Below are 14474 nucleotides of genomic sequence, written 5' to 3'. Positions count from 1 at the left end.
ATCAACAGAGATGCTCCATGTCAACTGAAGCCATTTGTCCTGCACATTCTTATGTCTTCTTAATGAAGACCCTGTTCACATATCTGGGCTCTGCTTCTATTGTTTAAGTGGTATATAATGTTTTTGTATATAATGTATTTGACATCCATGCAATAAAGAACCCAAGATTTTAACTCTGGTACAGGTGTGATAAATGTCATGCCCTGTGGTGATTTAGGACACTATTTCCTCAAACCAGTGGGGCTCCCCTCGGGTCCCCTCTATCCCAAGTTGGTATTTCACAGGGAGGGAGGACTCACACCTTGTATCTGTCTCTGCAGGTCCCTTGGAACATGTTCATTTATCTCTTCCATTTGTCACCACGAAGAACAAGGAGGTCAATGCCACGGCAGTACTGTGGCCAAGTCAAGTGGGAACACTTACTTATGTCTGGTGGTTTGGGAACAACACAGAGGTTTGTATTCCCTATGGACTTATATCAAAACAATCAAGGAGGAATTCTGACTCGGAAAGGAGGAAGAGAAGGGTCTGAAAATGCTTCTAAATAGTCTTCCACACAAGAAAAGTGCAAGTCAGAGGAAGAGACAGTAATTCTTAGATCTCTGATGTACCAACATTGAAATATAGGAACCATTTTGTGATTACTGCTGTGACTTAGCTGCAGGTTTATTGCCATTTCATGCAAATTGTCAGCAGCTTTGTACTGGTGTTTTCATCCAAGGTAGATGTATAGAACCAAGGTCCCAAAGAGCTTCTAGTTTGCTTTTTCCCTCACTCATTATAAAAGCAATAGCAAAAGCTGAAAATAGCATACAACACATTCTGCTGCCTCTATGCTTGCAGAGAGTTAGTAAATCTGCACTGGCATTGCAACAGCTATTGTATGTACCTTTGTGGCAGCAGTACCCAGGCTCCCTTATTAATCTCTAAGGGGAGAGATTCTCGTGGTTTTTGTAGGGCTGAGATGGGCCTTCAACCACGTTTTTCTTCTGTATAATGCAGGTCAGAGGATTGCATCAACACTTCCTGCATTATTTACCTCTTTGTGATTAAAGTAGAATTTGAATTTCTTGTTGCTTTGTCCCTTAGACGATGGAAAATTCACCGCTTCTTTCTTACCCTCTCCCCCAGCCTTTTCCCCACAGCTAATTATCTTGAGTGTTAAACATATGCCCTGTGTTTGTAGTCTGAATTTATCTAGCTCTGGTTTCAAGCTGCTGGATCTTGTTATGTCTTTGTGTATAGATTAAAGGACTCTGTTGTATCAGAAATCGTCTCTCCCTTGAGGTACTTACGGGCTCTGATTCTCACCTTTTAACCTTTCCTCTGATCTTCCAAGCTCATAAGTGATCAGAGTTGGTCTAACTGTTCTCATTGAAGTGAGAATTTTACTACAGACTACAATGGGAACAGAGTTTGACTTAATGCTATGTGCTTTGAAGACCTCATCCGAGTTCATTAATAAGCGAAAACAGAAGTTAGGGCAGAGACTGTTGAAAGAGAGCACAGCTCACTGATTAACTGATTTGCACAGCAGACCAAGCTGAGGGGATCTGTGTTCTCTCTAAAACCCATCCTTTTTCAAAAGCAGCATCTCCACTTCTAGGGATAATGCAGGAGAGCATTTGAGAAATGTTGATTTGCCTCCTCATTATGCCACAACCTCCTTAAATACCTTAAACAAACCACAACTAGATCTGGGAAAGGAGTGTGACATTGGATCAGTGAGTCTGGTGGGCCCTCCTTTAATTAGGATCTGCACCTCTCTGGAGAGTGCAGCAAAGACACTTTAATATGGGGTTCCAAACAGACAGCATGCTCAGCAGAAAGCCACCTGCAGACAGCTACTGAGGAATAGCAGGACCTTAGTAACTACTTTTTTTTTTAAACAATTTAGGCATCCTGAGCGGTCTCCAGAAAATTGGCTTCCAGGTCACACGATCCTTCCTATATCTAAGTTTGCAAGCTGGAACCAATTCTCCAAACCATCCCAATAGGCCAAAGAGCCAAACTCATCTTTGCTTTTCCTCTACAGCCAAATTAACTTCTTTTCTCTTCTTCTGATGTATTTGCAGCCACTGATCACTTTGGAAGGGAGCATCACATTTACATTTTCTGTGGAAGGGATGAATACCATCACTGTTCAGGTCTCAGCAGGAAACACCATTCTTCAGGACACAAAGACCATCGCTGTGTATGGTGAGCTCTTCTCCCTTTGTTTTACATAGGATTCTCCATAATCTAGAGTTAAAGATGCAGGCAGCAATATAAGGTCTTAATTCCAGTATACTTTGAGTGAGGCTGTAAACTCACTTCCAGTGATATCAGTTCAGCATAATGCCTCTGACTGATGTTAGTCCAGACTGAGACGATTGCAGAATGTTGATTGTCTTCCCAGAACCTTGTGTGTCAGATCTATCAATCACTATATGTTAGTCCAACACAGTTATAAAAATTTTTGGCTGCTTGTAAGCTGGTTTTCTCTTCTCGGCCAGTAGAGGCCTCTTTACTCACACAGAAGCTGCCTGGCTCAAATTCAAAGCCAATGCAGTGTGATGCAGTCCAGTACAGAAATCCTCACTGCTCTGATATTGTACTCAGGCATCAGAAACAGTTACGACAAATAAATGTCATATAGTGAGGATGTAGTCCAGGAACCACTGGAAATTCCCTAAGCATGTAGTGAAAGTGATTAGCGTGAGCATCTCTGTTAGCAAAAGCAAAAGTCAAGAAGCATTTTTTCCAAGACTGTCCAGTTAAGATTTCAAGTGTTTGAAACGTGTCTGTGAGAATATAAGCACAGCTTCCTTTGCAGAGTTTGTCTTCTTCCGAAATCAAGAAGAAGGTAGCATTTATATTCTCCACTCAGCTCCCCTTCCAATGCTATTCACCTATTAAAAGTAAGGACTTATCACCTTTTTCAGTTTTGTGACACTTGAGCAGTGAATCACTCTGATTTATTGCTGGATTCTCTGACATTGTATGCATCACTTGCAGATTGATTAAGAAAGGCAAAACACAAACTGCAGCAGGTAACACGAAGTTCTGCTCATTCAGCACAAAGACATTTTCAGATGTCTTACCACTGCATCATTGTATCTGCAGAGCAATTTCGGTCCCTGCGGTTATCCTTTTCCCCAAATCTGGATGACTACAATCCAGATATCCCAGAGTGGAGAAGGGACATCAGCCGAGTAGTCAAGAGAGCCCTGGTGGAGGTAAGCAATGTGCATAAACGGTCTTATGGTGGCTCACTTTTTGCTTTCTGCCTACATTAGGACCAAATAAATTGTTCTTTCAAGGTGTCTCCCTTGCAACTATAAAAGGGGGATAGATGAATGTTTGAGTCCAGAATCCTAAATTTTATACAGGTGAAATGATCCCATCCTATGACAATCTAGTCTTGGAGTCAGACTTCACTTTATTCTTTTTAATGGAATATTTCAGAGAAGAGGGCATCTCGAAAAACAAATTACTTGTGTATGTGCTCTTAGCTTTACAAATGTCTTATCTGTTGCATTGCAATCCTTCTTTTACTGCTGTACTTATACAGTGGTGGAAAGCAATGCTCTTCTAATGGAATTACAAATATGCTGTAGGAAACTTAGGAGACCAAAGAGAAAATAATTTTCACTACTAAGAAGAGCACCCAACTATGTACTTTATATTCTTCATATAGCATGAGTTTCATGGGTCAAGATTGGGTGCTATTTCTGCCACCAACACTACGGAGAAGCTCTGAAATTCCTTCTATTACTGTGAAACAGAACATCATAAAAAAATTGTTTGTCTGAAGACTTCGGTTTCAAACCAAGAGGCAGAGAAATGTATGTTAGAAGAGACAGGTCTGTGTGTCAATTTCTCAGCTCAGCAGAAAAATAGGAACTGTTCAAAACACGTTTGTATCCACCTGATTAATGTCTTTCCAGCCTTTTTGCATAGATGGTGTTATGAATAAAAAGCTTGCTAATAACATCCACAACCTTTGTTTCCACTCAGAGTTTGAAAAATATTTTTTTTTAAAAGCAGAAAATTCATCTGAATCCTTACTGAAGGTTTTTTTTTTCCTCCAATTCCCTGAAAAGACAGGTGGAGAGGAGGAAAGCAGAAAAAAAAAAAAAAAAAGAAGAAATAAAGAAAGAAAGAAACCACAAAAAAATCCCCCAGTTTTCTGAAGCTTGTCCTTTTGACTTATTTATATCTGTATCAAGTACTCAAGGTTCCATTTATCTTCAGGACGAATTTTCAAAATATAAACAACTCGAAAGAAAATCAAGCCATGAAAAAAAAAAAAAAGGATTATAAAATCACAGTACCAAGGACCAAAGTACCAAGAACCACAGTACCAAAGCAAAGCAGTGAAAACACAGTCTTTTTGTTGTTTGCATAAGAAAAAAAACCAATAGCTAATTATCCCCCTTTATATAGCTAAATGACTCACCTTAAATAAGCCTTTGTTAGAAGTTCCTATAGAAATTAAGGTTAAAACCAATAGATTCTATCTCAATTAAATACACTGTGTAAAATAAGTTGAATAACTAAATAATTCAACAGGAAATTATAGCTGTGCTATAGAATTGAACTTTTATTTAAGTATTACATTCTTATTAAGGAGTCCTGCAGACTTGGATAAAAATTCTGCATAAGAAATTATAGTTCTCTACTCAAATCTGATCTTCTCTGTGTGTAAGGATAATTTCACATTATCACAAAATATCCTATTTTATATTACAATCGTAATTATTCCTCACGTCATTGATTTTTTGAGTTCTGTCTTCTACTTTTGATGAAGACAAGAATGAACTGAGTACATCAGACAAAAGCTTCTGGCTAAAAATAATAATAATCATTCCCAGCCTCAGAAAATGAAGACTTTTCATTAACTGGTAAAGCCGTGTCTTTTTCTTGACATCTTAAAACAATCTGTTAGGCAGGCACAAATAATACAAGCCCTAGCTTCACAGATACTTGGAAAGAATATATGAAACCTTTATGTTGTTATAATTCTTCTTCTAAACCCCCACTAAAATACAGGAGTAATGAAAGCTTGTGGGTTGTCTTTTTTTTTTTTTTTTTTTTTGGTATGCAGTGGAAACATTCCTTTTTCATAGCTCTACACAGTATTCCCTCTGTTCTAAGCAGTCACATGTGGAGGTGATGGAGAACTTCAATCAAAAGTTCAGATGTTATTCCATCCTCTGCCCATTGTTTCCAGCTGCTCCAAGCCTTGGCTCCTGAACCACTTCACAAGTCTTAGGTCTAATTAACATCAGAGCATTTCATGTTCTGTCTGCAGGTGTCCTGTTGCACCCAGCTACTGTGACCTGCCCTTACATGAGGGTACTTCCCCAACCCTCCAGCCCAAAAATGAACGTAACAATAATCAGCATTTTAAAACCAGAGATTTGAATGACAGGCTGGACAATCCACAAGAAAGAGGCAGTGGAGGAAGATTCAGCAGATTGTGTTTCTCCTCCTTTTGGCCCTCCTTTTGACTTCCTGAAAGCCAACAAACTTATTTCCTGGAGAAGAACTCTACAATGCATTCTGCAATGTCTTCATAACAGCAGCTGAAACCCATACACAGAGATGACCCTAGCAGTGATGACTGTGGGGTATTTGCTTTCTGAATTTTGGCGAATTTTGCACTGAAGAAATGCTTGGGTCTAAACTAATGGTTTAAGATGTTCAGCCAACAAGACATACACAAAAAAATAGTTGCACATTAATGCAACATTTAACATCTAAATAAATAAATTCCTCATTACCTTGTGGAACTGACCCAGGGTGTGAGCTATAAGAATTTGACTTTGGGGATTCAAATCTGATTCACTTTTTTTTTTTCCCCCGAGTCTCTACAAGGATTTTAGGTTCTGTTTTGATTAATCAGACCTTTAGAGTGCAATTCAGCCCACATACCTTACCTTTTAACAGGCTACTTCTTACTCCTGACAAAACAAAAAGCCTCAGGGATCAGCTTAGAGTAAGCAGACAAATTTAAAACTGCTGCATTCAGATAAAATAAGTCATAAGTCAGATTCAGGAATTCCTTTTAGCATGTCTGATGATCTCTGTTGCCCCAGGACTGTATATTTTACTGCAGAATGCAGTAAAATTATTAACCCCTAATTTTTTACTCGCATTGGATTTTAACAAGATTATCTTTGCAGTACAAGATGCAACTAACATCATTTCTGTAAGAACTGCAGTGCTTTCACAAAGAAGTTGTCAGCATTCAATGCCATCCCTGCTGTTTATCTGTCCACTCATTGTCTATGTATCAGGCAACAGGTATTTCAAGCAAGCATATTCTGGTCGCAGTGCTCCCTGGCCTGCCCACATCTGCTGAACTCTTCATTTTGCCATATCAAGATGCCACAGGGGAAAATAAAAGAACAGCAGAAGACCTAGAGCAGGTACTGTATCAGCTTCTCGAGGAAGTATACATTTTTGCATTTGTTTGTATATGTATGTATATATATATATATATATATATATGTATATGCGATTTCCAAGTGAAATAATTACTGCCATCAGATTAACTGAGATCTAAACAATGACTGTGTTATGTTCAATATCCTCTTTGGTTGTTTGTTTTTCCACAAAAACCAGCCTTAGATGTGTAATTCAGGATTGGAAACTCATATGGTATCCCTCAGTACAGGGAAATTTGTATGACTTTTCCTCCTTGGGAGAGAAGAAAGATTCCATTCTACCTCATGGAAATTGGAAGACAGCAGAAAGGTTTATCAGATGGTTCCTGCTGAACTGCACTGGGGTAACCTCATGAGAAAGAGTTTATGAGATGGTCAAAAATCTGAGAAAACTCTGGAGGATAGGGCTGGGTGGTAAACCTGGGAAGACCACAATTTCATTGGCCTTTAGACCTGCTGGCTGTCTTCATAATTCTGGCAATGGGGTTGAGCAACTCCAGCATGTTCTGCCTGTATGAAGCTGAAATAGGTTGCAATGAACAAGAAAATTATATCTACCTGCAAGACCCAGAAGGTTCTGCCCATGAGTGGGCAGTGAAGCTGAGTGAGTCACCATGACTGTAACTAAAAGTTAAAATACTGTGCAGGGCAGAAATCTTGATGCAACTCCCACTTTATTATCTCAGGTTCCAGAGGCAAAGATAATTAGCTCTACATGGAGCACCACTGTATATATCCATAAAGCATGTCAGTGGCCCAAGAGCAGACATACACCCTTGTGGGTGTGAGCTTTATGAGTACAAGAGCAGAAGACGCTATTGGCTCACAAATCTCAGCCATTGCATTATGACAAAATGCTCAGTATTTCTGGGTGTATGCTACTCATCTGGTGGCACAGGGAATTTAGCATTGCTGCTGTATTTTCCCTTGAAACTGTAGATGACTAATACTTCCCTTCAGTTCATGAATATAAAAAGATTGTGATACCTCTAGGCTTCAATCCACTAGGTCACCCATATTCTTAAGCCTTGTGCTGCTCAGCATTCTTAGCAATAATGTTTTCTTTTTTTCTGAATTTTTTTATGTAAGTGCTTTTTCTTTTAGTTTTCCCCCACCCATATAATAAACAAAAAAGATGAAGATTAACTGCTCTGTCAGATCTTTTCTCGCTTTTCTAGTTCACCTAACTTTTCTTTTACTCTCTCTCAAATTGATAAGGAAGCCGCTCCATGAACTACCAAGTTTACATCTATCCTAGCTCCCTTCCAACACTCAGCAGCTTACTGTATTCTGCTATTTACTTCCTCTCTAGTTATCCCTCTCTTTTTTCCACCTGTAAAAATGAAATCTCTGTGACTGTGAAGAAAGGGGGCCCTGACAGTTCTCTCACAACCCTTTAAATTGGACAAGAAGAAATGACATTTTCAATGGGAATCCTGCAACTTCACTAGCATCCTGCAGGCCCAAAGAATAACCTTTGAAGAGACTGAAATTATTTGCCATTTGCAGCCAGCTGTTATTTTTTTTTATTGGAGAAGTATCTTCCCTGCTCCCACCAGGATCAGAGTATAATTTCTTACTGGTCTGTGGCTACTACATTTCCCCCTTTCAGGGGGATTCTAGTAGAAAATGGCATTGTTTTCAATGGGAACTACATAAGAAATGCCCCAAAAGGTTTTTATGCCCTCAGCTCTGAAGCATATTCTGGTACTATTCCTGTTTTGTCATCCTGTAATTTGGCCTGTAATCCTTCTCTATCCTTTTTTCTAAGTGTTCAGAGCTCATTTGCTGAGATGAATACTGACAGATGTTTTTGCTGATGATAGCAAAGGTTGCTTCTTAGGTACTTTATGATGTACAGTTTTCGGATAGGAATACAAATCTTTTGTATTCACAAGCAAGCAGCAAGCCATTCAAAGACTAATATGCAAGTCTGTGTTTGCAGGTGCAGACCCAAAGGAGTTACAGTTCTAGATAACTTTTCTAATTTGGAAGGGAAACTTCAAATTATACAAGAACCAAACAGAAGTGCTTTGTATAAACACTGCAAGGGAATAAGGTTTTTTTCCAAGTACTTATTGCATAGGTTCATTTTTTTTCCCCACTTCAAGGTATCTCTGGTCAGATTCTAGGTGGTCTCTAGGTTCCCTCTGAGTTCAGAGGCAGCTATATGTCTACTTGTCCCTTGGGAAATCTAGATCTCACTTGCCTCTCGTTAAAGTTGACTAAACACATAAGCCATGAAATGTTGGGTACATAAATAGCTGGACTGTCAAAGCATATAAACCAGGCTATGGACTACACTAAACAATAGATTCTTCCATTAGAATTAAACATTTGTGTCTTGTGCTCTTGTTGAAACTATGTGGCATAGTGGTAGAATGCCATTTTTTCCCCTCAAGTTAATGTATTACTCGAATTCAGTAGTCTCAAAAATTACGTTTTCTAAGTGCAGTACTGTACAGAAAAGTGCTAACAGATATAGCTGCTTTAAACTAGTCTTTAATTACCCAAGAATGATAAAGGTCACAATCTGTTAAACAAAAATACATCTTACCTCTTGCCACAGATCAGGACTGACCAAACACTCCAAAGAAGGTGATCTCTGAGTAGAGATGACTTTCTCTGTGGCAGCCAGCTCTTAAATGAGGTTAGGGAAGGGAGGAGCCTGGCTTCTGTTTGCACAGGTGAATTGCTTCCACTGGCACTGCTAGGGCTGGCCTTGCCCCTCCTCAGGGTGCTCAATCACTGGTTCAAGCCATGACTTAACATTTCCCATACAAGTACTAACTGATGTCATATTTCTTCACAAGTTACTTTCACAAAATTGAAATCTGCATTCCAGATACTTCCCACAGGAGAATAAGATCTCTTTGAATCAGTAACCATTCTTGATAGGTGAAAGAAATGTTACGCATGAGACTAGAAGACACTTCCTCAGTGTACGATATAGGACAATTCTATCTAACACAAATACAGACTGTGTGATGATCTCAGGTTACTTTGTCCACTCTACTTTCTAGAATCAATATAAACTTATTCTTCATAGCTTTATAGAAATGAAGAGGTTGTTTCATCCTGTGGAATTCCCAAATATTTCGCACATACCAAAAAAATCTTGTATTCATGACCAGAATGTGATGAATTTGCCTCTTTTTTCCCCTTGTTCTTTTTTTTCCTCCTTTTAAATTACAGCACTGGTTCACCTGCTTTGTTTCCCAGCAGGTGAGACAGAAATCTGCTTAGAAATGGAGAAATAATTGACAGTTATAAAATGGTGCTGCTTCATGTTCATGTTGTCACTGCAACACTTCTAAAATACCTTTCAAAAAGAGCCACTGAAAATAACCATTGTCTACTTGGTCTGGAATGCGATTGTTAGACTGTCTTTATGGACAGGCTAGGTGAATGTGATGACTACAGAATTCAGATATGCTGGATTCAAAAGCATAGAATTTTTCCTCTTCTGTGAAAGGTAGACCTTTAATTAGAAGTATTTTAAGTAATTTTTTTTTTTTAGTATTAGCACTAATCCAACTCAAAATGAATGCACAGTAGGAAGAATATTCTACTTAAAATTCAACAGAGGGCAGTGGTACAAACAGACACAATCACTCAGTTGTTTCAGTGTATGTTTTTTACTTTGTATGAGAATTCTGAAGAGTTATCTTTATAATTATGCACACATTTTTTTTTTTCTCTGCACATTATCTAATGCAGACTTTTTGTGGAATACAGGAAATGTATCTCTTGTTAAGTCAAACGTAAGCAGGACATATACGAGAACTCTAAAGAGATGTTTTCATATCAAGTAAAGGTTTCAATGTTTTCCTGTGTTCTCCATTTACCTAGCATGTTCAAAAAAAGGCATAAAAGCAGAATGTGAATAAGATGCAAGAGCAACTACCTAATGACATTTGAAGCCATTAATCTTATCTCTGAAAAGAGCTATCAGCAATGTAGAAAGCATGATGAGTCTTTGGCAAATGGCATCACCAGCTGGTTAGCAGCCAACGGTGATCAACATATTGCAGCTGTAACCACTATATGTACCCAGCCAAAAAGATGGGAAATGACATAGATGACTGAGTATCAAATGGACAGTGATGAACTGAGAAGGCAAAATACCTCTAACACTATGGAAGCTGGTGCCTACAAGTCTGTATGCTTATATATCTTAGGATTTGCTCCTTAAAGCAGCTTTAGATTTATTTCTGCTTCACTGTATGTGACGTATCTTCTATTTTTATTTGTGCTGGGTTCTGAACTCTTCTCCTAAACTTTAATGTTTTAGCATATTTGTTCTTATTACTTTTCTTCCCTCTCATGTAATTCAGATAAGTCAATCACAATAATATTTTAGCAAGGTAGTGATTAAGTGAACACTTTCAGAGCCTACAGAAAAAGGTGCTAATCAATCCTAGAAATTAAGTTCTCGGAAGAAAAGGAGCAAATATCTAAAGTTTATTAGAAGAGATTTCTCTTTAACATTTACAGCTTTGCTGCTTGAGGAAAGCCTGGTAACTAAGAAGTAAAGAAAAATGGGAAGAAAAAGAAATAATATGAACATTTTCTTGCTGTTTTTTTCTCTTTAGCTAGCTTTTCTTTATCAGCTGCTTGTGTGCCATAAAATACATTATCTGTATATTTTCTTTTAATGCCTATAATACTATAATGGAATGTACAGCAATAAAAACAGAGTAGCAAAGCCCCAGACCATAGAATATGAGAACAAGACCAAATACAATAGCTGTGAATGCAAAAACAAAGAAAGAAAATTTGCTTACCTACAGAAGGCCTCAGGTACGCAGGGATTTCCAGACAGATACCTTTGCCTCCACTGCCAGCCCTTAAATGAGGTCTGGGAAGGGTTGGATCCTGGCTCCACCCCTTCCGGTCATTCAGGTACACGGCATGCACCTGAGCTTCCCTAGATTGGCCCTGCCTTCCCACCAGGTGCTCAATCACTGCTTTGGGCTGTGATTCCACATTTCTGCTACAGTGCCATTGAACTAACTTCTACTATGTGACTATGGGTCTTCTCACCTCCTCGTTCTTGCTCAATATACAGAGCAGGCCTGGATTCTCAAGACTCCTGGTCACCTCTGCTTAGCTATAGTGTATCCTTGTTCATATTTCTAGGGTCTATCTAGGGTTTGTATCTGCTGATCAGTTCTTGTCCCAGACTAACTGCAGACGTTCTCCACCTTGTGCTCTCATGGTACCTCTCAATACTATGGCAGCCTCATTTTTGCATCTTTCATCAAAGAACCTAAGAAATTTCTGCTTGACCCAAGTAAGTCAGTGACTTTGGTCTTTTCAGAGCTAAGACAAGAGAGGTTGAGAGGCCTCGTGTGAAGTAAATAAGTTTTTTTAGGGTGAGTGGCACAGTTTAATGTAATCTATGTTTGCCCTGACTCCTGTTTCACTTTTTTACTACCAGTTCAAGTTGCTTCCTACCAATCAATGTGCATAATTCTTTCCTTAGTTGTTTATTGATTTAGCCAATGAATTGAACAGAACTGTGCCACTCATTAGTTGAAATCCTTATACATTATCTTTAAAAATAATCTAGATTCTTAACTAGTACATACTGGCACATTTGAATCACATTCAATTAGTGTAAACCAATTTACACCAGAGATTTCAAGATATGATACATAAATGCAAAAATGCTCTTATGAGTGATAATTCTGTTTCTTGGTTCATACAGTTCCTTCATCGTCCTAACTGACAAAATGCTAAGAGAAGCCAAATTAATTTTTGTTTTGCTCAATTTTTAAATTGGAATCTCTTTTCCTTCACAAATTGTCTGTTATTATTATTCATTATGTGTCCTTTGATGAAAAATGATACATGAAGAATGGTTTCTATTACTGAATTATTTTTGCACATCATGCTTAATTCTGCAAATGAAGCAGATAAAGTCAATGAGGCTCAGTTAAGGACCAAAACTAATTCTGAAAGCTAATTATTTTCACAAGGGAGACTCTTCAAGACTATAAATTAGAAGGTTGCTATTCTAAGAAGTTACATCTTGAACTGAGTTAGTTACATCTGAGTGAGAGAGGAACAGGGATGCTAACCTGTTCCCCAGTTGAACACCTAGCTGTTCAGTTAGAGTTGTGTAGATATTCACTAAATAAACAGGCGAAAGTATTGTGACGTTTCCTTATTTGCTTTTTGAACAAAAATGTTTCCATGGTACCACTTTAAATGCAGACATCAAGGCAGGGAAAAGGCCTTGTTTTCTGCTGAAACCATCTTATTACCTAGTAAGATCAGCCCTTATGTGGAGAATTACTTTAAACATGTTTTGTGCAACACAAATCATGAGAGTCAGAACCATACCTAGGTTAAAGTCCACTCACCTGTGTTCCTCTGAGCTAGAAACAGACTTGAAAAAGTAAGAATGGCAGAAATGTTGCTTCTCCAGTCTGAGTGTGTGTCTACACTTCATAGATCCTTCTGAGACTGTGTGAGGACCAGAAATAACACCAGCACCAACTTACTTACTCTGGAGTATTGTGTCCAATCCCAATGTGAAGCTGGCCTTTTAACTGTGTGCACCTGCTCAAATATTGAAGTTTATAAGGCAGATCAAATGGTTTATATTTCAGATTATTTTGGTTGTATGGAAATAAATGTATTATTTGCTCTTCTTTTATATATATATATATGTCTCATGGACAATCTGACTTTCCACAGAAAGGAAAATTAAAATATTGTAACCAATGAACAAAAATTTTAAAAACATATCTGAATACACCTTTTCTTCCTTGTGTAAGGAAGGCACATGTCTGACTCTTAAAAGATCTTGTAGTGCTTTTTAAGTTCTTGGACTGTTATTCATTTTCAGATTTGTTCAGAGTTCATAAAGACCCAAAAAAAGTAAAAAGCTGCACTCTGAATTAAGCCAAGGAAATATGTAGTGGACTCTAAGCAGCATGAAGGGTTGCTGCCTGTTTTGACTCTGCATATAGTCCTGGAACACTGACGGCAGAAATGCTGATGACTTTTAAGGGAGAAATCATCTTTTTCTGAGTTACATTTATACAATGAGGTCCTCAATTACAACAAGGTAACAATGCAATACAATGACAGTAAACTTCATTTGCTGTTTCTGTTTCGCTCTTCCTTTATTCATTTTTCTTATTACTTCACTCTTACAACCTCTCTTTTTCCTATTAACTCTTATATCATATTGCCAGCCAAGAACATTTGTTGGCCTTTCTCTTACACACTCAGTCTGCCAACTAGGAGGCTGCCACAGCACCCTGCAGCTATAGTGTCCCTGTGGGTGCTACCATTCCATCCTCTTCATCATGCTGCAGGACTCTTCAGTCAGGCCAGAAGAGGTCTTTCTACACATTTCTACACATTACTGGTGCAAAACAAACTTGCTGACCCTTGTCATGCTGACTTTCTCTAGGTTCTCCTATTCTTCTATTCCTTGCCCTTTTCCTTGCCCTATTCCTCTATTCCTGACGAGGCCTGTAATAGGTAACAACACTTGCTAGCTGTGTTCTGTTATTCATCACATGTACAGACCTTCCTTTTTAGTTAGATTCCATGAGCCATTATGTACCTGGTTTACAGCATTCCATCTGCATCAGTTGCTCCAGTTTTAGAGATGAAATGCTCTTTATAGTTGTCAGTCTTGGTTATTAATATGCTCAAATTCTTAAAGAGGGATATAATTTGCTTCCCAGGCTTTCTTCACACACAGCACAGCTTTATGTCACCATCCCTGCTGCTCTGAGCTCACCAGATGGCTCTTTGTGAGCAGGTGGTATTTTTTCTTACTGTTGGAAGAAATATATTTACTCATTCTGGCACCCATGAAAAAAAAAATGTAAACTTTAAAGAGATATATTAAAAATATAAATAAAATGCCTGTAAGAGTTATTGCCAAATTGATATTGGACCAAAGGAACCTATTCAAGTGATCAGCAGCCAAAAATGAAGTGTAGAAGCCAAGAGAATTGAAAGAACCATTAAGAACGTTAAAAAAATAGAAGCAGCAGATAAATCTCATAC

The 14474-nt window shown here is 38.3% G+C and overlaps 1 protein-coding gene across 2 annotated transcripts in view; it reads left to right on the top strand.

Annotated features, from left to right (window-relative positions):
• Nucleotides 1-14474, top strand: part of LOC100544091 (VPS10 domain-containing receptor SorCS1) — a 271928-nt gene that overhangs the window by 246212 nt on the left and 11242 nt on the right. For both annotated transcript variants that reach the window (XM_085229289.1, XM_085229287.1), the window contains exons 20-23: nt 321-454; nt 2076-2199; nt 3106-3218; nt 6285-6416. In XM_085229289.1, coding sequence (XP_085085415.1) covers nt 321-454; nt 2076-2199; nt 3106-3218; nt 6285-6416 — 503 coding nt within the window. The remainder of the gene's footprint in view (nt 1-320; nt 455-2075; nt 2200-3105; nt 3219-6284; nt 6417-14474) is intronic.

The sequence above is a fragment of the Meleagris gallopavo genome, chromosome 8 (genome assembly GCF_905368555.1).
Source record: "Meleagris gallopavo chromosome 8, MGAL_WU_HG_1.1, whole genome shotgun sequence".
Lineage (NCBI taxonomy): Eukaryota > Metazoa > Chordata > Aves > Galliformes > Phasianidae > Meleagris > Meleagris gallopavo.
Note: the sequence above shows the minus strand (reverse complement) of the source record. Positions and strands in the feature narration are given on the sequence as shown.